Source organism: Lepidochelys olivacea, assembly GCF_965140295.1.
Source record: "Lepidochelys olivacea isolate rLepOli2 genome assembly, chromosome: 11".
Taxonomy (NCBI): domain Eukaryota; kingdom Metazoa; phylum Chordata; order Testudines; family Cheloniidae; genus Lepidochelys; species Lepidochelys olivacea.
In genome coordinates, this window is record NC_140421.1 from 57,397,718 (window position 1) to 57,418,599 (window position 20,882).

General features: G+C 41.2%; 1 protein-coding gene across 3 annotated transcripts; it reads left to right on the top strand.

The window, feature by feature from the left end:
• Positions 1-970: 970 nt before the first annotated feature.
• COQ10B (coenzyme Q10B) lies at positions 971-19,799 on the top strand. 3 transcript variants are annotated; one of them, XM_084643305.1, is made up of 5 exons: positions 971-1,096; positions 6,121-6,270; positions 10,440-10,632; positions 14,111-14,212; positions 18,680-19,799. In XM_084643305.1, the coding sequence occupies exons 1-5, from the start codon at positions 1,023-1,025 to the stop codon at positions 18,845-18,847; spliced, it is 687 nt and encodes a 228-aa protein (XP_084499431.1). In that variant the 5' UTR covers positions 971-1,022; the 3' UTR covers positions 18,848-19,799. The 3 variants fall into 3 exon arrangements, with proteins under 3 accessions (XP_084499431.1, XP_084499432.1, XP_084499433.1); XM_084643306.1 differs by lacking the exon at positions 18,680-19,799 and adding an exon at positions 15,716-17,094; XM_084643307.1 differs by lacking the exon at positions 6,121-6,270 and having other exon boundaries at positions 987-1,096.
• The last annotated feature ends 1,083 nt before the right edge of the window (positions 19,800-20,882 follow it).

Sequence of the window (20,882 nt, forward strand, 5' to 3'; positions counted from 1 at the left end):
TACACAGCCCCATTGCCTAGATTGGAGCTGCTCCAAAAATATAGAAGTTAAACTATGCCTGGGTGGGGAGTGGGAGCTGGAGATAAGGGGCAAGACCTGAGGGGCGGGGGAACTAGTGCCAAGGGAGAAGCATTGGAGGGAGCTATAGGGCAGGGTTCAAGGTGGGGGGAGGGGCAGGTGCTGGAAGGGGGTACGGCCAGGGTCTCCAGTGAAGGGGAGCTGGAGATGAGGGAAGGGGGCTATAGGGCAGGGTTTGAGGGGTGCAGAAGCTGGAGATGAGGGGAAGGGGCAGGCACTGGAGGAGGCTATAGGGCAGGGTCTGAGGGGTAGGGGGAGCTGGTGATGAGGGGTGGGGGGAGCTGGTGACGAGGGCAGGGGGCTACAGGGCAGGATCTGAGGGGTGGGGCCGGAAGCTGGAGACCAAGTATAAGCAGTGGTGGGGGCTGAGGCGCGGGGAAGCGAGACCAGGCGGGGCAGAGTCTGAGGGGAGGCTTGGAGACGAAGCAGGGTCTGGGCAGTGGGGGAGCTGGAAGGCGGGAACCGGGACAGAAGGCTCGTGGGGGAATTGCCCCGCGCGCAGAACGCAGGGGGCGCGAGGACACGCCGCAAAGCCTTGTCTTACTCCTCCCGACGCCAGCCTGTGTAACTTTAAGAGCTGCTGAGTGTCACTCCATTCGGCCAATCAATGGGCTGATTCCAGCACTCGCCCCGCCCCTGTTGCTCCCAGCCTTATGTAACCCCGACAAAGCCAACCCTAAGCCTTGTGACTGCGCGCGGCCCCGTAGCTCTGTGTCGCGCTCTCGCACCAGAGTCATGGGGTGGGTGTGGGAGGGGGTGTGTCGAGGGTAGGACACCGCAGTCCACATAGCAGTGACGTGAGGGACTTTTAGCACGGTGATTGGCGTCGTCTGGGCGGCTGCTGCGCGGTGATTGGCTTGCTAGAGATGGGGGCGGGTCTGGCGCTGGCAGCCGTTAGGCAGGCTGGCTGACTGGGATGGGGGGGTGAGGTAGCGGGGCTGAACATGGCGCGGAGCGGCCGGGCGCTTGGGAAGGTGCTCGCCGAAAGGCTCACGGCGCCGCACAGAAGCGTTCTCAGGTAGGCGGGGTCCTCCAGTCACAGGGACATGGGGCGGTATAAAGGGGCTGATGATCCCCCCCCCGGGGCCCGTTCTTCCCCGCGCTGCGAGCGGCTCCTCTCACCGCGTAGGTACTGGGAATCTCCCTTGAGCCGCTCCCCCACCTCGTGAGAGGTGGCCCCTGCTTGCTCCACCCAGGAGCTGAGTGGCGATAATTAGCAGCGTTGACATTCGCCTTGCGGTCAGTAGGCTCCAGAGTGAACACGCTGGAGATGAATGGGGCAACTGCTTGCTCCCCTCGGAGCCCCCCTCTGGCTGAGGATTTGGGGTCCAGGGGCCCAGGTCTCTTTCCAACTCAAAAGCAATAAATAGGTAGCTAGGTAAATCCCCCCTAGGTAGCCCCAACATCAGGCTGGAGTTAAGGGGATAATTTAAGGGTGAAATACAGTCCCAGGAATATTGTGATTCCAACAAACTTTACTGCAAATGAAATGTCTAGTTCTGCTTGAAGGAAATGCAAAGCATTAACTGTTAGCAAACTGACACTCTCTCTAGCTGAACCAATATATATAATTTTGGGGTAGATTTCAAACATATTTCAAGACCTGTGTCATGACATTTTAATAAATGTAAGGTTGATTAAGAGTCAAGATCTACCCACTTTGTGTCACAGCTGTTTCTGTTAAACCCAGTCTTTCAATTATAGAGGCAAATTGTGTGAAAACAAAAGAAAACTTGGAAAGCAAAATGGACTCAACTATTTCTTTTAATAAGGAGTGAAATAATAAAGGGACTCTTGCAGCCTTTATTGTTATTAGGGAGCTGCTGGTTGTGCCTCCATGTTAAGGTTGAGGTAAGGTGTGTGTGGTAATAAATAGGTTGGAGTCAAAATCCCTTCATGATGTCATAAACTACATTTAGTTGTTTGACACAGGGACTGAAGTAGAAAAATGTGAGATCTTTTTTCCCCTCTTTGGAGGGGGAAAAAGAAGTAATTTTATGTCCTGTCCACATTCAAGTGAAGTTTAATGTGGGCTGGAGATACTAAAATAGTTCATCCTTGTTAAAGGAAAGTAGCTTTCCTTGATGAAGCTGAACTGTAGCTCACGAAAGCTTATGCTCAAATAAATTTGTTAGTCTCCAAGTTGCCACAAGTACTCCTTTTCTTTTTGCGAATACAGGCTAACACGGCTGCTACTCTGAAACCTTTTTAAAAATTATTTTAGTATGTGTGGTTTGAGGACAAACTCCATTCCCAGAAACTGTGTTTATATGGTTATAGCCCATCTTAAACAAATGTGATGTTTAGGTGCTTTTGATCCAAGTGTAACTTGTCTTAAAATGATAGTGTGTTCAGAACTTTCTGTCCTTGACAGTGAGATAAAGAATTAAGGGAGTGTAGATATTACTAGGTTTTCATAAGCACTATGTTCATGATCTACCAAATACTTTAGCTATAGATCCAATCTGTACCAAATTTATATAAACGTATCTTTATAATAACTTGTATAATGCATGTACCAAGTACGTACCTCTATCTATTAATGTTTTACTCAATAATGTGCTATTAATAAAACGAGAGACATTCAGACCACTCTTCCATAAAGTACTTTGGCCTGTGCATTTTCCTTTGTCACTTAGTGCAGAGAGGAGCATTGTGGAAAGCTGCACAATTGTGTGAAAAGAAAAGATGTCTATGTGGTATCTTAACACTACGCAGCTGCTTACAACCCCTCTAATGTGTGAGCTTTGCTCTGCCTATGTGTTGAGTACCAGACTAACTAATGAGGGAGAAATTGATGTCCACTAGGATTTGGAATGAGATCAACTTATGTCACATTGGTGTCATAGGCCATAAAACAGCCACTAGATGACATTAACTTTATGAAACTGATATTTGAGAAACTATGAACATGGTTACAGTGGCACATCCTTAGTACTAATATGTTTTTTCTATCATTTGTTAGATATCTCTCTTCTTCTAGTACTTGATTCTAATCAACTTCAATCTTAAAACAGATCTAGTTTTTTAAATTTAATAAAATCATGGAGTATATGTTGTTTGAACATGTAAGATACAGTAGTAACTGTTGACTCCGTGGAGCATGAAAGACATGTGGTACCATAGTAGTTGTCCTAGCATTTGGAGATAAAGCAGTAAATGATTGGTTTGGATAATAGTAAAAATGTATACTAAGATGTGAAAGCTGGCTGCCCTGTTGCTAGAGAGGGGTAAATGCAGGACTAGAAGCCAAGTACTTTCGAGTTCTAATATGAGCACTGCTGCTATCTGCCCTCTGTGCCTTAAACAAGTCACTAATGCTCTAAATCTGTTTCCCTATCTGTAAAATTGGGAATATGTAGTGTCTGAAGATGGATGAACAATGAGTGTTGAGCACTGTTTTTTATATACCTAAACTAAATACTTTGTTACTACATGTGTCCTTGAAAGAGTTAAAAGCCTGATTCAAGAGCGGCCCTATGCTTAAGTCCCACTGGTGTCATGTATTTCACTGATGTCTTTTATAAGGATGCTTTCTTGAATCGGAGCCAAAGACAGCACATTCTTGATATCTGATTTATCTTCAGATGAAATCAAGAGGAAAATAAACTGATGATGCAGTATTCCATATGAAACCTCTCCAGACTTGTTAACCTTGTAATTTCTTCTTATGTTAACCATACCCGCCTACCTTTGAATGGTATTAAAGCTCTAAATCAGACACTATGTATCAGCAATTATTTCTCATTGTCCTTATTTATGTTGTTTAACATCTAGAATTGGGATTTGGAAGTTGCAAAGCAAGCCTATCTGAAAAATGGTTTGAAATACTTTTACTATATCATTACAGAAATTTAAATACACATTTACTTTTGACAATGTACTATATATAGTTAAAAACTCTCACGCTTTATTTTTGTCTGGGGTCGAGAGAGGCTAACTTAAATGTAAAATAAAGCCTATTCCAGGTTTTCTGAGTGCATTGGCCAGATTTATAGAAATTGGATATGGATAAGGATTTATTAATTATTTTATCAATCTCTCTGGCACTGCAAGATTGTTTCTATGGTACCCCTTGCTGCATCTTGTCCAGGCACATTGCTAAATTATGGGACTGTAGTCACATCTTTTGAGATACAACTGTCCTACAGTCAAATAGATCTCATTCTCAAGGGTTTACCAGATACTCAGCCTAACTTTCCCTTTCCTAATTTCATACCAATACTCCTGGTTGTATCTCCGATACAATCCCAAGTAATTCCTTTCTGTCTCTGGTGTTTACGATTCTAAATATTTGTGGTCTATGATCTTGTTTCACATGTTTTATTACCTTGCAAAATATGTATATATTATCTCTCTTCTGAAGTCCCTCCCAGACTGGTTTTCTGTCTAACATGGTGAACCAGAATTAAATGTAACTGTAGCCCTGGGGTAGTTGTACAATTGAGTTGTTACTTATTGCAGTTCTTAGGGGCATAAGCATTTTTGTCAAGTGTTCATGATAGCTTTGAATAGAATTTAGTTACTCAAGTAGATATTTCTGTTATATAAGCTCCTCAAAGCAGGGATTGTGTCTCAAGAATATTTATAAAATGGCTTGTATAATTACAGTATTATTCGAATGTCCTGTAATAAAGCTCCATTGAGGTGAGTGCAGAGCAGGTATGTGATGCTTCCATGATGTATTAAATGTCTGCCCCATAAATTTACACTGTTGGTTATTGTAGGAAATTAGTGGATGTTTTGCAGTCACAGGCCAGCAAAGTTAATAGTTTCTTCTTTAAATAGTTGGCAGTTTACACTTAGTTATCATAACTTGCTAGACTTCAGTGGTTAAGGAGAAGACTCATCCACCAGTGCACTATGTTTAAAAAAAAAAAAAAACCTTTCAACTTATTGGGGAAGGTCAGTTCCATTTTTAACTCCTCATTCATATGACTGCTTGATTCTAGAGTTACAGCTCTGATTGTGTTAGAAATACGATAGAAACCCAGATAGTTCATTAGATATTATGGGGAGAGGGACCACTGGTAGGTAATAGAGCTCTCTCTTTTAAATGCATTGATGCCAGGAATCAGGACTTCCTGAGGTTAACTTTTGTATAAAATATACTAGTGCTTCTTAACAATGAGAGATCCCAACTCAAGCAGAGTATTGAATTTAACAGTGTAGATGGATCTATAAATGTGATGATTCACATTTTAAAACTGAAATATGCTTTGTATTTTTCCATAATCTTAAATTCATTGAGAGAATATAAATATGACCTTTATAAGTATTTCTGAAAAGTAAATGGTGAGGTTTTATTTCTGAAATTCAAGATTATATATGATCTCAACTGTTTCAGGAGAAACAAATGTCTAAAGTAGGATAGGGAGTGTAGTTTCCTCTCCAAAAGGCCATGCAGCCAGGAACTTGCTTTTTAAGAGAAATAAGGGGGGAGGAGAAACTAACTTCTTGTCATCTGAAACATAAAAATATGAATGTATTTTTAATGGTATTCAGCTGTGTATCTCAGACTCCAAACTTCTTTTTCTGTTCACATATTCAGAATGGGACAAAATATTAGAGATGACGTCTGAAAACTACTTGTATATTAGCAGGAAATGCTGGTCTGCAAATCAAAGTGAACTCAGTTTAGTGTATGGCCTCAGACTGAGTTGAAGCCAAGCCTTAAAGGAAGGCCTTTGTATTTTACTGTGTGCCAATTTTTTTTTTTCCATGACTGGGAGCTATTTTTAGTTTCACCAAAGACAAAAAAAGGTTAACATTGCATCTTGAACAGCTTACAGACTGTTATGGAGCTCATTTTCACATCTGAAGTAAAAATTTTCTGCAATACTGTAGAACAGATTGCCTGTATATCTCACTTTAATGTATGCAGAATTGTAGCCGTGTTGGTCTCAGGATGTTAGAGAGACAAGATAGGTGAGGTCATATCTTTTATTGCACTTCACCCACCTCTCTATCTTACTTCAAAGCATTAATGATTTGTTTTGTTAATCAAAAACACACTATAATAAAACATTTTCACAATTGCAGGCACTTGGCTTCATGTGGTATTCTGATGAGCAGAATTCCTCAAATGCAAGTATCTGTAACAAACCGTACCTTCGCAAGAAGAACTTTCTTCAACATTGCTTCACCATTCGGAAATAAAAGAAAAGAATATTCTGAGAGAAGAATTATAGGGTTTGTATAATAGAACTATGGAAATAGACTTATAGATGTGTGTGCATTTGGTTTCTATAAGTTGTTGTAGATAACCAGAAATACTAGAAATGTTTATGGCTTATGTTTAGTGGTGACTAATGATTTTAAAGGAGCCTGACTTTCAGAAAGTGTAGAGCATCTCTCCCCTCAAAATCAGGCCCCTTTTAAGTGCCTCAGAATGACCACCAAAAAATGAAGACACTAAAAATCACTAGCCAGTTTTGAAAGGTTTAGTTGTCTTGTCCAGAAATTAAACCCAGTGTTCAAAAAAATGTATAATAAATAAAATTTAAAAAGCTACCCCTTCTAGTGGAAAGAATGCCTTAACCATTTAATCTGCTTCTGCAGAAAACTAATTCCAGCAAAATAACAAAGGTATGAACTCAACTAGTTTTTCCTCATTTGCTCCAAGAACATGCTAATACTTTGCACTTATATTGCATCTTTCATTTGAGGATCTTAGATTGCTGTTGGGGTGTGTGGAGAGGAAGCATTATCCCTGTTCTATAGATGGGGAAACAAAAGTACAGAGCTACAGCCGAGGGTGAAATCTGGCCCCATTGAAGTCAGTAGACACGGACAGGGGTAAAGGGGCCAAGGCTGGGTCTGCAGCTGGGGGTGGATCTGTGGCTGGGAGTGGGGCCGCTCCCAGGTGCAGCTCTGCTCCCGGTCTTGGCCCTGGGCCAGGAATGGAGCTCGGGCCAGGAGCAGAGCTGTGCCGAGGCTGGGGACAGGAGCCAGGGACATGGCTGGTGGCGGGACTGGAGCAGAGCTGGGGGCAGGAAGGGGTTCCGTGGTGCTCCCTCCCCACCATGTCCCCTGGAAGTTCCTAGCAGGGTGTGCCCCACAGTTTTGGGACTTCCGTTTTAAATTGTTAGGAAACATGCAAAAAGCTTTTAATATTACAATTAGGTAAACAGTGAAGATATTTTACTTCACAAGGGCCAAAGTTTAGGATCTCTTTCTTCTCAATTTGATGACTGACATTGGGACACCTAAAGCAGAAAAGAGGCTGCGTGTTCTACTTTGCTTTAATTGTTTGTAATGTCACCAGTTGTTTTAGGAGAAACTCAAGATCAGAATTTTGTGTTTATTTTTTTTCCAAATGGTCTTTAAAATGTTTTAATCTTTAATTTAAACCCATCCCCATACTTCCTTAGAGTCCAATCCTGCAAGTGCTATGCACGTTGGAAGTCAGTTCACTCTGTGCGTATCAGGAGGTGCACAGCACTTTGTGGGTATGGGCTGATCTTACTTACTATTTCTAAAGCACCATAAATGTAATTAACACTTCAAACAAATAAGAATGTCCATGCCCCCAAGGAATTTGCTATGTGAAGTTTAAACAAGATGTATGAGGGAAGATGACAAAATGCTGGGCACAGGATGGAGGGTGATGTGCGGACAAGGCCTGATGGGATAAGATAATGGAGTTGCTGAGGTAGCTGATGGTTAAACTAGGCAGTTCACAGCATGCTGAAAGATTGAAGAAATGAAGGGTACAGAGATGGGTCTGAGCTACGGTTTTCCCCCTATGATAAAAGATAATAGGGAAAGGAGCCAGTAGGGGAGAGTGGTTAAAGAGGAAAAGAGGAGGTGAAATAAGCAGAAGGGAGGAGTTATGAGTTGAAGGGTTAGAGGGAGATAAACAAAAAGAGACTACAGCAGCAGGAGGATTCTTTAATTAGGTCTGTTTTCTAGAAACTCTTGGAGATGAGTACCAGTCCATTTGAAGGACTAAGGAGTTGACTGTGTAGCTAAACATATGCAATGCCGCCTATGTTTGCTCCAGGTGGTGCTTAAAAATATACTTATTGTATTGTATGTGGCCAACATTTGACTTTGAAATGGTCATAACTGGTTAAATCAAAATCGGTTTTCTTCAGAAGACTGACAGGTCTCAGTGAGGGCAATTTCCATGTCAGATGGTTGCTAGATTTTTTTTTTGTTTGTTTTTATTATTTTTCTGCAAGGTAGCTTTTTTCCCCTTTCCAAAAGCAGCTGTAATTTTTCCTTCAAACTTGACATATACTCAGCCCCCCTCACCGCCGTTTCCCCCTCAAACCCCCTCACCCCCAAAAAATCATTTCCCAACAGAAACCAACTTTGGAAACACTCCTGCAGCTTTGCCTCTAGCAGTTGTATCAGCTTTCCTAATAATACAGGATTTTTAAAGTTTGTATATTTTAAAAGCATGCAGATCTGCAAAACATATGAATGGGCTGATTTGCTAAAGGGTGGAATGAAAAGCTAAAGATCTGCAGAATTATACATACTTAAATTTGTATCTCTGTAGAATTTACTGCAATTTTGCATGTCTAGGGGTGGGCAAACTTCTTGGCCTGAGGGCCACATCAGGTTTCAGAAATTGTATGCAGGGCTGGTTAGGGGAGGCTGTGCCTCCCCAAACAGCCAGGCATGGCACAGCCCCTTCTCCCTCTCCCTTCCAGCTTCTCGCTCCCTCCATTCCCCCTTCCCCTGGCTCCCTGTCCCCTGACTGCCCCTGGAACCCCCACCCCTGACTGCCCCCTGCCACACCATCCAACCCCTCTCTCCTTCCTGACTGCACCCCCCTCCCCTGGACCCCTGCCTCCATTCCACCCCCATGTTCCCCGCTCTCTGACCGCCCCGACCCCTATCCACCTCCCCGCCGCCTGACCACCACCCCTGAACTCCCCTGCCCTCTATCCAACCCCCGTGCTCCCTGCCCCCTTACTGCGCTGCCTGGAGCACCAGTGACTGGCGGTGCTGCAGCCGCGCTGCCCAGCTGGAGCCAGCTACACCACCGCGCAGCATAAAGCACTGGGTCAGGCTGGGCTCTGCAGCTGCACTGCGCCAGGAGCTTGCGGCCCCGCCGCCGAGAGCACTGCACCAGCGGCGCAGTGAGCTGAGGCTGCAGCGGGGAGGGGAACAGCGGGGGAGGGACCAGGGGCTAGCCTCCCAGGCCAGGAGCTCAGGGGCTGGGCAGGAGAGTCCCGCGGGCCGTAGTCTAGAAGGCTGAACTAGAGGTATAAAAACTGTTCTGTGGAAAATCACTTGCACAGTATTTGAAGAGCCTTTATGAATAATAGAAAACTTTTATGTTGATATCGTTGTTTGACCATTACCAATGAAGGTGATATAAATATTTACCCTGGGCCGAAACTTCGTATATGGGTCAGAATCAGTTTAAAAAAAAATCTGTTCTGCATTTACCCCATTAAAAACTAGTTCAAGACAAGACTAGAATTTCCATCTTGCTTTCACCCTAAGGGTTTGAATGAGATTCTGATTTATTAAAAAGTCGGAGGGAGGTTTTTATTAAATCCAGCATCTTAGTCTAATGGCTTCTTTTTAGGGTTTTTTGTTTGTTCGTTTGTTTTTTTGTTTTTGGTAAAGTCCATTTGATACAGAAGTAGCTTAAACTTAAGACTAAAAGGTTCCCCCATTTTTGAGACATCTAAAATTTAGTACCAACAGTGTTTATCTTGAAGAATTGCATGTGCAGACTGCTTGAAATTGGCTTTTAGCTTTTTTTTTTTTTTAAATACTGAGTAATTTAGGCTCCAATCCTGCAAACACTTATGGATATGAGGGGCTAGTCATATGCATGAAATTACAAATTACTCATTTGTGTGTTTGTAGGATTGGGATCTTAGCTCTCGAATGCAAGGGACTAATAGCAGAAGCTTGACAGAACAGACGGTGGGTAAGCACTGTGCTGGCTTCCCCACCTAGCTTTACCAATATACCTCATCCTAACCTGTGGCACCTCATCTATTCCAATGTCTTGCTTCCCTTGAGCAAATACTGATTTGTGCCAAATTGCTTACAACTCTTTCTTAACTATTTTTAATTAGCTAAGTTACCTGTACATTTTTTAACAATAGCTATATTGTCTTCAGTTGATTGTATCTTTTGAGATTCTAAGTTGTATGATTTTTAGAGTGAAAATATTCATTTAATTTTTTGTAAAGTGTAGTCAGCATTTACAGTGCTGTATAAATTACTGTTAAAATCTTAAAAGGATGTAAATCTGCAAAGTCAAGAACTCATATGTTTGGAAATACCAAATTAAAGTTGCCCATGTAACTTATAGTAACTTGAAAAGCTTTTATATTTAAATTACTACAGTTTTATAACTGGTAATGTCATGTTTCTATTTCCAGGTATTCCATGCAGGAAATGTATGAAGTGGTAGCTGTTGTGGAGGACTACAAACTCTTTGTTCCTTGGTGTAAAAAGTCAGACATATTATCCAAACGTTCTGGGTACTGCAAAGCCCACTTAGAAATAGGATTTCCTCCTGTGGTAGAGAAGTATACATCAGTTGTTACCCTAGTGAGACCTCACTTGGTTAAGGTAATTCTTATTTTGTGTGTTTCTTGTGTGTAACTTTTCCTAATATCCAATTGTATAAATGTAATACTTTAAAGAAAACAGGAAACTATGACTTCAAAACAAAATTCAAAAATGATTCATAAAGCTGTTTTGAGTGGTGCTATATTTTCAAAAACTGTGTGTGTAGCTTTTGTTTAAGACCTAATTACAGCTGAGGGATATTGAACATTGTTTTTAAAATGTGTCTTTAAAGAAAAATCTTTGCTTTATTCTTTTTATTGTGTGAGAAATAACCAGCCATTTATGTGATACATGTATATACCATTCCTAGTTCTCTTCATTATAACGAATGTTAGTATAGTTAGTATATTTAGTATATTTTTGTTAGTATATTTTTTATATAATCCTCTTTAAACTTAAAATTAATTTTGACTTACCCGCTTCTCAAAGAAAAAGGGGCATGATGCTTCAGACACTTCAGCAAGAACTGTGGCATCTGTCATCACTCTCCTCCAGCGTTCATGACTTACATTATTTGGCCTGTTTGGCTGGAAAGGAGCCCTTTAATGGTGAAGGCTTGTTCAGTAGCAAGACTGATGAGAAGATGGAGACTTTTGGGTTAAGCTGGTCAGAAGAGAAGGAACCCTGCTTCATCTTCTTTCATATTGCAGAGGCAATAACTTTCATCTGTTTCCTTTTACCCTTCTTCATAACCATTTCAACCATGGTAGTAACCAAAAAGGCAGATTAAAAGGACAACATTTTAAGCAGAAGTCTGGCACTTCAGCTGCTCTTTTGTCCTCTACACCTACTCAGGCTCAAATTCAAGGGTTGCTCGGGAACCTAATCTCTTATTTCTTTTGCACTTTTCTGTCTCACACCTTTCCTTCACTTTGGGAATCACCTCATCCATTTTCTTGCAGCATGGAGTAAAATTGCCATAGATAACTTGTGTTAAAGATAATTGTTTGGCTAAGCAGTCCAATTCTGCTCTTTCTCCCATCCCCATTCTTTCCAGGGATTCCTCTTATAAAAAACACTGTTAAGAGCAGAAATGGATTCCTTGTTAAGTATGCGGGATATAAGATGCCAAGACAGTACAGTGGGGAGAAGGGCTTTTATTTAAAGTACTTTCTCATTCTGGGGGGTAAAAATCAGGACCTGAGACAGGTGAACAATTACAGCAGAAAGTTCAGGTTTCACATGCTGACTGGACTCTATCCCTACTATTTTTCTACAAGACTGGCTCTTGACCTAAAAGAGAACTGTGAAGGTAGGCATCAGGCTGCTTCATAACTATCTCTTAGATTTACAGCTCACCTTAAAAGAGCACATCTAGTCTTGGAGAAGACTAGAACAGGGGTTCTCAACCTTTTTCTTGCTGAGCCCCCCCCCCCAACATGCTATAAAAACGCCAGAGCCCGGTGGGGGAGGACTTGGGGCTCTGAGCTTGGGGGGGACCCTTGGGCATAGGCATAGTTTTACTTCTGTTTTGGAGTGGGCAAGAGCTGGCAGGGTTTGAGACAGCTCTGCACAGTGGGGTTCAGGGATGGAGTGCCACCTCCACCCCTGACTCACTCAGGAGGCCACCCAGCCTGTCTGGGCTTTGGGGGGATGCAACCAAAAAATATAACTCAAAGGGGGGAGTCAGTTCAAAAAGTTTGAAAACGACTCAGGGTGCAAAGGGGGGTAGCTAGTGGCTGTGTGCAGGCAGTGGGATAGCTCAGGGTGCAGGCAGGTGGTAGCTAGGGGCTGTGTACAGGTAGGCAGGGACAGTCCTAGTGTGGCTCCTGGCTTCAGCCCCCACGCTGCTCCTGGCTTGGGGGGAGAACGGGGTGCCAGATTCAGCCCTACGCCGCTCCCAGCTTGAGGGGTAGGGAAGGGGGTGCCAGATTCAGCCCTACGCCGCTCCCAGCTTGTGTGTGTGTGTGTGTGTGGGGGGGGACATGGGATTCAGCCCCGCACTGCTCCCGGCTTCGGGGTGTGCTGGTTTCAACCCCGTGCCACTTCAGCGCAGGGGCTTGGGGCTCTGGGTTTCAGCCACGGGGCTCTGTGGATCCGCTGAAAGGGCTTGTGGACCCCAGTTGAGAACCGCTGGACTAGAGTGGTGAACCACCCCTAAGAGTGGTGAAGGGAGAAATCTATTTTTGGTGCTTAAGGTCTCTCCCAGACCTATTGTCTTTGTCTATATGAGGATTTTTTTTTCCCTAAAAATTCCCACCATTCAGATCCATCAGTGTTGGCAAAGTGGGAATGGTACCATAGACAAGGAGCTGCTGGCATTCTAACTTATGTTATTATGGTGGCAAAAACACCAGCAGCGCCTATCCACCATTGCTGTTGCTGACAGCATTGAATCGTTAGTATCAACAGTGGCCGATGTGAAGGAAAAAAATTCTAGTATTGATGTGTCCATTGAGGCTAGAAGAGTTGCAATGGCAGCATGCTGTCTCCCAGGGTAGAGGAAGAACCATGTAATTTCTTTCTGAAAATTCCAAGGCAATTGGGGAGCAGCATTTAGGTGATTCTTGAAGAGGGAGCATTGTTCAATCCTCTGCTGGAAGTATGGCCAGCCCAAATCTGGATTTGGACAGCAAACAAGAGTGAGTGAAAATAAGGGCTACATTGATCTTCAATCCCAGAGTGGAGGTTACGAAGCCAACACCACTATACTCGCCTAATATAAAACTTTAGGCAAGGACTCTAATCAGATCCGCCCGTAAACACTGCTTGCTGGGAACTGAAGCCAAATATGTATACTTATGGCCAGATTCTGCTATTCTTCTATAGATTAATCCCTTACGTTGAAATCAATGAGACTCTTCATTCAGTGAGAGTGGTAGAATATGTTCCTTAATGACATGCATTTCTCGTGAAATAATATTTGTGAACTCTCAAACTTACAGAGGTGGCTGCAGTTGAGACCTACGGTAGTTTAACATATAGCCACTAATACTGTTTAGCATCAAAAGACAATAACTACAAATTAAGACCATTTACACAGGGTAATTAAAAATATTGGAGACATTTCAGTGCATATAATTTATACACAAGAAATAGTAAAGGTTAAATATCAGATGCCTTGTTTAAAACCATGGTACTTACAACACAATGGTACTAAATGATTGCAATTTACAATACTAGGGGCACTATTCTGTTTGTCCTACATACGTCGATCTCTTAGTTCTGTGCACCTGCTTTGAAATCTGTTGTGGCTCTGAGAACAGAAATTGGCCCCCTCCACACCGTCCTTTTTCTACCTAAGAACTGCTCCTCATGTAGATAACTTGATTACATTGCTTGAAATTATTTTAGGTAAACTGGTCTTTTCTTGGCTTCAATGCAGGAGAAATTCTTAGCTGCACCATGCCTTTTAATATGTAGTGAAACGTGAAAACATTAACTTTCCTAATACCAGCTTCCAAAAGGAAATACTTCGGCCTCGTATATTTAATGTACGAGAGCATAGTTCTAGCTTAACTCTTAAACTTTCTTTTAGGCATCCTGCACAGATGGGAAACTATTTAATCATCTGGAAACAGTGTGGCGTTTCAGTCCAGGAATCCCAGGTTATCCAAGAACATGCACCTTGGATTTTTCAGTAAGTATGGTAATTAAGCTCACTGACTGCTGGAAATGTACTTAAAAGCAAACTACAGCCATGATAAACACAAATGTGCTGCTACTAATGAAAAATATGCTAAGCACATGCACTGAAAAATCATGTTAACTTTACAAAAGTTACTGTTAAACTTTACCATGTGAAAACTTCCCTTTCTAGTCCTCATGAGGAATACTTCTTTGATGAAAACATTAGCTTCCACTGCAATGAAATAGTTCAAGGGGTTGAGTATATTCCTCCCCTCAAACTACTAAACACTTAATGCTGGTGTTTTCCAGGCTGCCAGACACAATTATCCCATATGTATTTGTCTCAGTCAGTGATAGAAAAGCCTACTAGATGATCTAGACCATGGCCCCACAAATACAGGATTGTTCTCATGTTAACTTCTAGTTTTAAATATTCCAATGGAGAGGATTCCAATGGAGAGGAGTGGTATTTTCCCTCTGCTATTTAGCATAGAGTAGACTCTTTTTTTTTTTTCCTTTTTTGTGTACTGACCTTTCTTCTTCCTCCTTTGTACTGTTATCCAGTCCCTTTTTGGTTGTCTCAGCCAAGCTGTATGTATTGAGCTCTTCTGTTCTAGTCTTTTCTCCACATAAGTGCTCCAGTCCCTTAATCACTTCTTGCTCCCTTATGAACTGCCTGCATGCAGTTTATATGGTTTGGTAATGAGGTGGCTGCAGTTGGAAGTAGTATTCCAGACAGTTACACTGGAGTTGTATTCAGGGAAAATAACGCCTCTCTATTCTATGATGGGAAACCACTGCAGCTCAAAACTGTGTTAGCCCATCTCCCTTCTTAGTTATTTGTTTTTTTAAATTTATCTCCTAATTCCTCTGTGTATATCTTTCTCTCTGGCTATATATATATATATAGAGAGAGAGAGGTGTGTTTTTTTTGGGGGGGTCATTCCCAAGCCAGGGACCTACCTGAAAACTTGCACCTCCGTATACAGCCTGGCCTACAGCAGCAAATGCTGTACTCATGTGTGGGTAGATATTGTTGCCATCTGCTGGAGTTCCCTGATTTAACACACTCTCTCTCCTGTAAATAGGAGAGAGCTCTTTTGGTGCCTCCTGTAATTTGAGACCCTCTTGCATGGGCTAATCTCCTTCCATTTATTGGGATTGGGGACATCACAAGTTCAGGAATAGGAAAACAAGCACATGCTTGTAAAATTAAATGATCTTGCAGGACATGCCACTTAAGCTTGCAAGATGTATGGACCCCCAAGCTATTTTACTCATAGAATGTAAAAGCTCCCCAGAAAAATTTATTGTCCTAAAGCTCCTCAAAAAAAGCAGTATGCTAGCTCCCACTGATTGTGCAGAAATGCTGAAGGCTTTATCCCAAACCTTGTGTGAGTTGAGAAAGTCAGAATGACTGGTTTTAAATCCCATAATCCAGATACCTTGTTCTAAGGAAACACAAACTTTAAAAGAAAAAAAATCTTACATAAACCACTTTATGACATTCTAGGTTGTTAAAGGGAGTCAAAATTGGCCTTAAAATGGACACTGTTTGACTTTACGTGGAACTGCTATCATGGCCCTTTGCCATCCACCGTATTTTGAAGAGGTAAATGGTTTGTATCAGTAACCGAAGTAGAGACAGTTGATTTCTTTGGATGTAGAAGAGGACTCTGAGTGAGGCACTTTGGAATTCTAATCTTGCTCTGTTGCTGACTCGCTGTGTGTCTACAGCGAAGTAATTTAAGTCTTTTCCCCATCTGCAAAACTATGATTAATACGTATCTACAGTACTTTACCGGTGTGGTGTTATGGATTAGTAAATGTTTGTACCTAGTTTAGAAAAGTAAAGCACACTAATGGTTATTCCTTATGCTTGCTCTCTGAATAAAACATTTTACCATCTTTGACATCACTTAACAGTGTATACTGCTGGGAACAGAAGTAGCAGAGACATCTCCACAGCCTTTTGGAATGTGACAGAGGGCTTGGCTACACTTGTGAGTTAGAGCGCATTAAAGCAACCCCAGGCGTCCTAGCTCACTACCCGTCCACACTAGTAAGGCACGTAGAGCACTCGTGGTACTCCACCTCAGCAAGATTAATGCTTGGCTGAAATGCCCGGGCGTCAGTGTGAATGAGGTGTTGCATTACTGCGCTCTGATCAGCCTCCGGAAACATTTCATAATCCCCTTAAGTCAAGTGGCCACTCTTGGCATAGTTTTGGAATTGCTGCAGGTATGCGGATATGCCCTTTGAAAGCTCTATTATCTGCTCCGAGACACAGCAACCATTACTGTGGAATGCTGTGTGTGTGAGAGAGAGAGGGGTGGTGGGGAGGAAGGTCTGCTGTTGTCTGAACTTACAAGACAGCATGCCGACATGCTCTCTCCCCCCACATACACACAACACACTCCCTGTCACACTCCACCAGCCCTCCCCCCCATTTGAAAAGCATGTTGCAGTCACTTGCATGCTGGGATAGCTACCACAATGCACTGCCCTCTGTGGCTGTTGCAAGAGCTGCTAATGTGGCCATGCCAGTGCGCTTGTAGCTGTCTGTGGACAGATTGCAGCGCTTTGCCTACTGCGCTCTACGAAGGCTGGTTTAACTCAAAGTGCTCTACATCTGCAAGTGTAGCCGTGCCCAGAGTAGAACTAAGTTATTTGCAATAACTGAGGGTTTAAGTGAAACAATTAAAAATGTAGTTTTAGGGATGTAGCTTTAGATGCAAAAATAGAAATCTGAGCTGTGGGCTGCTGCTTGTTCCTACAGGCTACTGTGCCAGTCTTCAACCAAGTCAGCAGTGAATTCTGAATGAGAAGTATCTTAGATCTAAGCTGTGTTTTAGCTCTTTTTAACCTTTCTTCCTACATAGCTTGAATACAGCATAGTGTTATCTTTAGTTCACTGGAGAAATCTGTAGTATCTGAAGTTTTTAAACAAAATTAAACACTGATACTTTTTTGCAGGACACAACTTTTGGTCTCTGCCCTGTAGTTCTTGTTCCATAAAGAACTTTTAGAGTTGCCAAAATGTGCTTGTCTTGCTTGAGTAAAGTTGCATGTGCTTAAAACCCTTGTATAAGTAGATTAATATGCGCACCATTCCACACAACTCAAGAGGAAGACTGCTGTATCTATTTGAAGCTGTAAGGTCAATTTATAGGCAGGCAATGAGTGCCTCATTTAGAATTTAATTGGGACACCACTCTTAACACTGACTCTTAGGAAGAATGACACATGATGTTTAAGCATCTTCTAGGAAACAGTGCACCTGCAGCAGCTGAGTACATCTTAACACCATGCTGCAGCTCTTAGTACTGATTGTGGTAAATTATCACCTACTTAAACCATATGGAAATTTTGTAAAAAGATTTCTCTTACTAGGGTGACTTGTGTATGCAAAACCAATATAACTGAGTTAAGACAAGATTCCAGTTTATAGTGATGAGTGTTCCCTAACTAGGGACAGTACCAAGTAATATGACAGGCTATTTCATGTAAACAGTAACATGGTTGTCATGAGTTATTTAAGCTTCCTTTCTCTTTCCTAATGCTTACTTTATGCTGATATTTTTGTTTTAAATGCAAGAATAGTTAAATGGTTAGAGAGAATGATAGGATCCAAAATCTGGGACTGTAGTAGTCTTAGGCCTTGCTGCTTATAACTAATACATTAGTGCTGTATAAAATCAGTTCTCATTTTGTGTTTGAGAGAGACCATTCACTAATTGGAATACTTGGATCCAAAGGTGGTGAGAGCAGCAAATGTAGTTTGCAGCAAAGTTAAAGCTATAGCCTTAATCACTGAAAGATGGGATGTGGAAAAGTAGCAGCTGGTCTTCCTCCCTAATTGCCATATTATTCTTTCCTTGCTTTAAATGTAGCTATAGCATATTATGACAACCACAAGTCAAGGTAAAAACTAGATTTAGAGTTAAAATGAAACGCCTTTTGTGTTCAATTGTGTTTACACATTCTCTCTCCATTTCAGGATCTAGCTCAGTGCCACCCATAAATGATCTCTGGCTGTAACTCCATGTCTGCCAGACCTTACTCACCTGAATTCAAATCTATTTTCACACTTTTCCTCTCATTTACCTAGGTCTCAGTTTGCCTCAGTCATGAACTTATAACTGCATGCATTATTCACCCATCTTCACTTTTTTTTTAAATAGTGATTGTGCTTTTGTATTATTACTGAAGTATTCTGGGCTGTAGCATGTATGAAAGATGCTATCTAAAAATGAACTGGGTTGAATGGCTCATGAGTTTTCACTTGATATTTTTCAGAGGGATATATAAACTTCATTTGCATAGGGTTAAATCTCCCCTTCTTACAGTTTTTTTAAATTGTGCTAGATATACAATTAAAAATACCCTTAAGTAAACAGATTATTTAATCTTGCTTTATCAAAGTCACTGAAATGATAGATGCTAGAACAATCTTTCTTCTTGATTTCTCAAACAGGTTTCTTTTGAGTTTCGTTCACTTCTACACTCTCAACTTGCAACACTATTTTTTGATGAAGTTGTTAAACAGATGGTAGCTGCCTTTGAGAGAAGAGCATCCAAACTCTATGGCCCAGAAACTAGTATACCTCGGGAGCTAATGTTTCATGAAATTCATCACACATAAAGGGAAAAAAGTTAGTTCTCTACCTTTATTATACTCTAATTTGTACACCTTATTTATAAGAGGTGCTTTTCTGTGGGCATCTATTTAACTTAGCTTTGTGTGATACTGCTGTACAAAACATGCATATAAGATGGAACCAGATGTACATAGAGGAATATTCAAGCTTCAAGTGCAATTCAGGGTATGGTGTTTGTAACAAGCTGAGTGGCAGCTTCTGTCAGCTAGCCAACCAAGATTGCCTTTACCTTGCCAAACAGTTTGATTATATGATGAACAGCACATCAGCATTACTGCCTTATCTAAACTGTTAAGTTTTTTGCAGTGTTTGTAATAAGTGTATGAAGTTTAAGTTATTAACAGTTTTTGAACATATGTAACTTATTCTCATGGTATCAGTATCAACCCAAACAAGTTCAGGAAAAGACAACTGCCTGTAACTTCCTACTTTTCCCTGCATCAGGAATACTAGACTTGTGTGTCAAAAAAGACTGAAAGAAGAATGCATTAATAGATGGCTTCAATACATTTTAACTGACAAGATTCCTGTGGACAAAGTATTGCCATCAGATTAGCAGCTGTGGTAAAAATATAAACTGACACATAACAAGTTAAGAGCAGCAATTACTTGTTCTACAACTTGCTGATGTAGACTAAATCAGTGTGGCATTGTACAAAGTATATGTAATTCACTTAAATACAAAGGTCTAAAGTGAGCAATTAAAGGAAGCTTTTTAAAAGTCTACTTAAATCCACCCATTCAGTGCTACCATCAAACAAATTACTGTAACATTAAAACAATGCAAAGGGGTAAATTATGCCAAGAATTCTTGAATGCATTTGATGGGCTGGCATTAGAGTTATTCCCTTGTCTTAACTGTCTATATTCCCCCTCCTCCCCAAAAGCAAGCTGGAGCTAAATTGTCTCAAAAATTAAAGCTATAAATTAAGTGAATGAAGAGATCTGCATTTTTTCTATATTATATTGAATTGCCTAATTCCTGTTTTTAATTTTACCATTAGATCAAGTCTGAAATCAGTGAAATATTTACCCCTTTTCCCTTTCAGAAAAGTTAGATGTATTAAGTATATATAGAGTAGATATCCCAGGAAAAAGTAAATCCCTTCAGATTCTTAAACTGAGGAGATTTAAATCAGTTGCAGGCATTACACTGAGTGCACAATTTCCCTCCCCATACAATAGCTTCACTGTTTGCTGGGAACATGGAACCATGAGACTGACTTGAGTTTTCTGTCCCTCTGCAAACTTTAAACTGAAGGAAAATTTTCTCCCACTTTCCCTGGAGGACATCATGAGTTGCAACACTCTTCATGCAGCTGTAGAGGTATGGTTCTTTAACTTCAGGTGTTAAAAATATACACCCCAATGTGTTTAAAGCAGTGACAAAAAAAATCTCCTCTCCATGTTCTAGTAGAGTGTCTGGTGATACAAAATTGTTAGTTTTCAACCTGGGGGGTACTAGTTTACTTTACAAGACCTGCTAATTCTCCTCTAGAAAACACAAGATTCCTTTTGAAATATCATAGGCAATTTATTCTTTCATACCCTCACAGTTTTCCCAACACTGCTGCTAAAAGGATCCAATACATGAAATAGGATTAGTACTCAATAGGCAGAGTGACAAGTCCCTGTCCATAGCTTACTACTTCAACTACATTAAATTTAAGATTAATTTTTCTTAAGAACTGTCAGTTGAGCTTGTGGTCTACACTCACCCTCCATGGAGGGGAGGATTGTTTCTTAAACAAATACTCCATCCCTTCCCAGCACTAACAGTCAGATTTCTAGCAGACTTTAAATGTGATCCCTGTTAGCATTAGGTTTGATTGTTAAAGGTTTATGGACAGGTGAATAAGGCGATACATTTCATAACTTTGAACAATCTTTTATTACATAGAGGTTGTCACATAATTGTATATTTGTCTCTGTACAATTTAAGTCTTGCACACAATGACTTCATCAGAACTTTGCTTAGTAGTGGGAAGCACCAATAAATTCTGATTAAACAGAATTTCA

What these genes read in the sequence shown, in the direction of transcription:
- COQ10B (XM_084643305.1), top strand. Translation starts at nt 1,023, where the DNA reads ATGGCGCGGAGCGGCCGGGCGCTTGGGAAGGTGCTCGCCGAAAGGCTC. An exon ending in CCGCACAGAAGCGTTCTCAG is followed by an intron (nt 1,097 to 6,120) that starts GTAGGCGGGGTC and finishes TCACAATTGCAG; the next exon opens with GCACTTGGCTTCATGTGGTA. An exon ending in TCTGAGAGAAGAATTATAGG is followed by an intron (nt 6,271 to 10,439) that starts GTTTGTATAATA and finishes TTCTATTTCCAG; the next exon opens with GTATTCCATGCAGGAAATGT.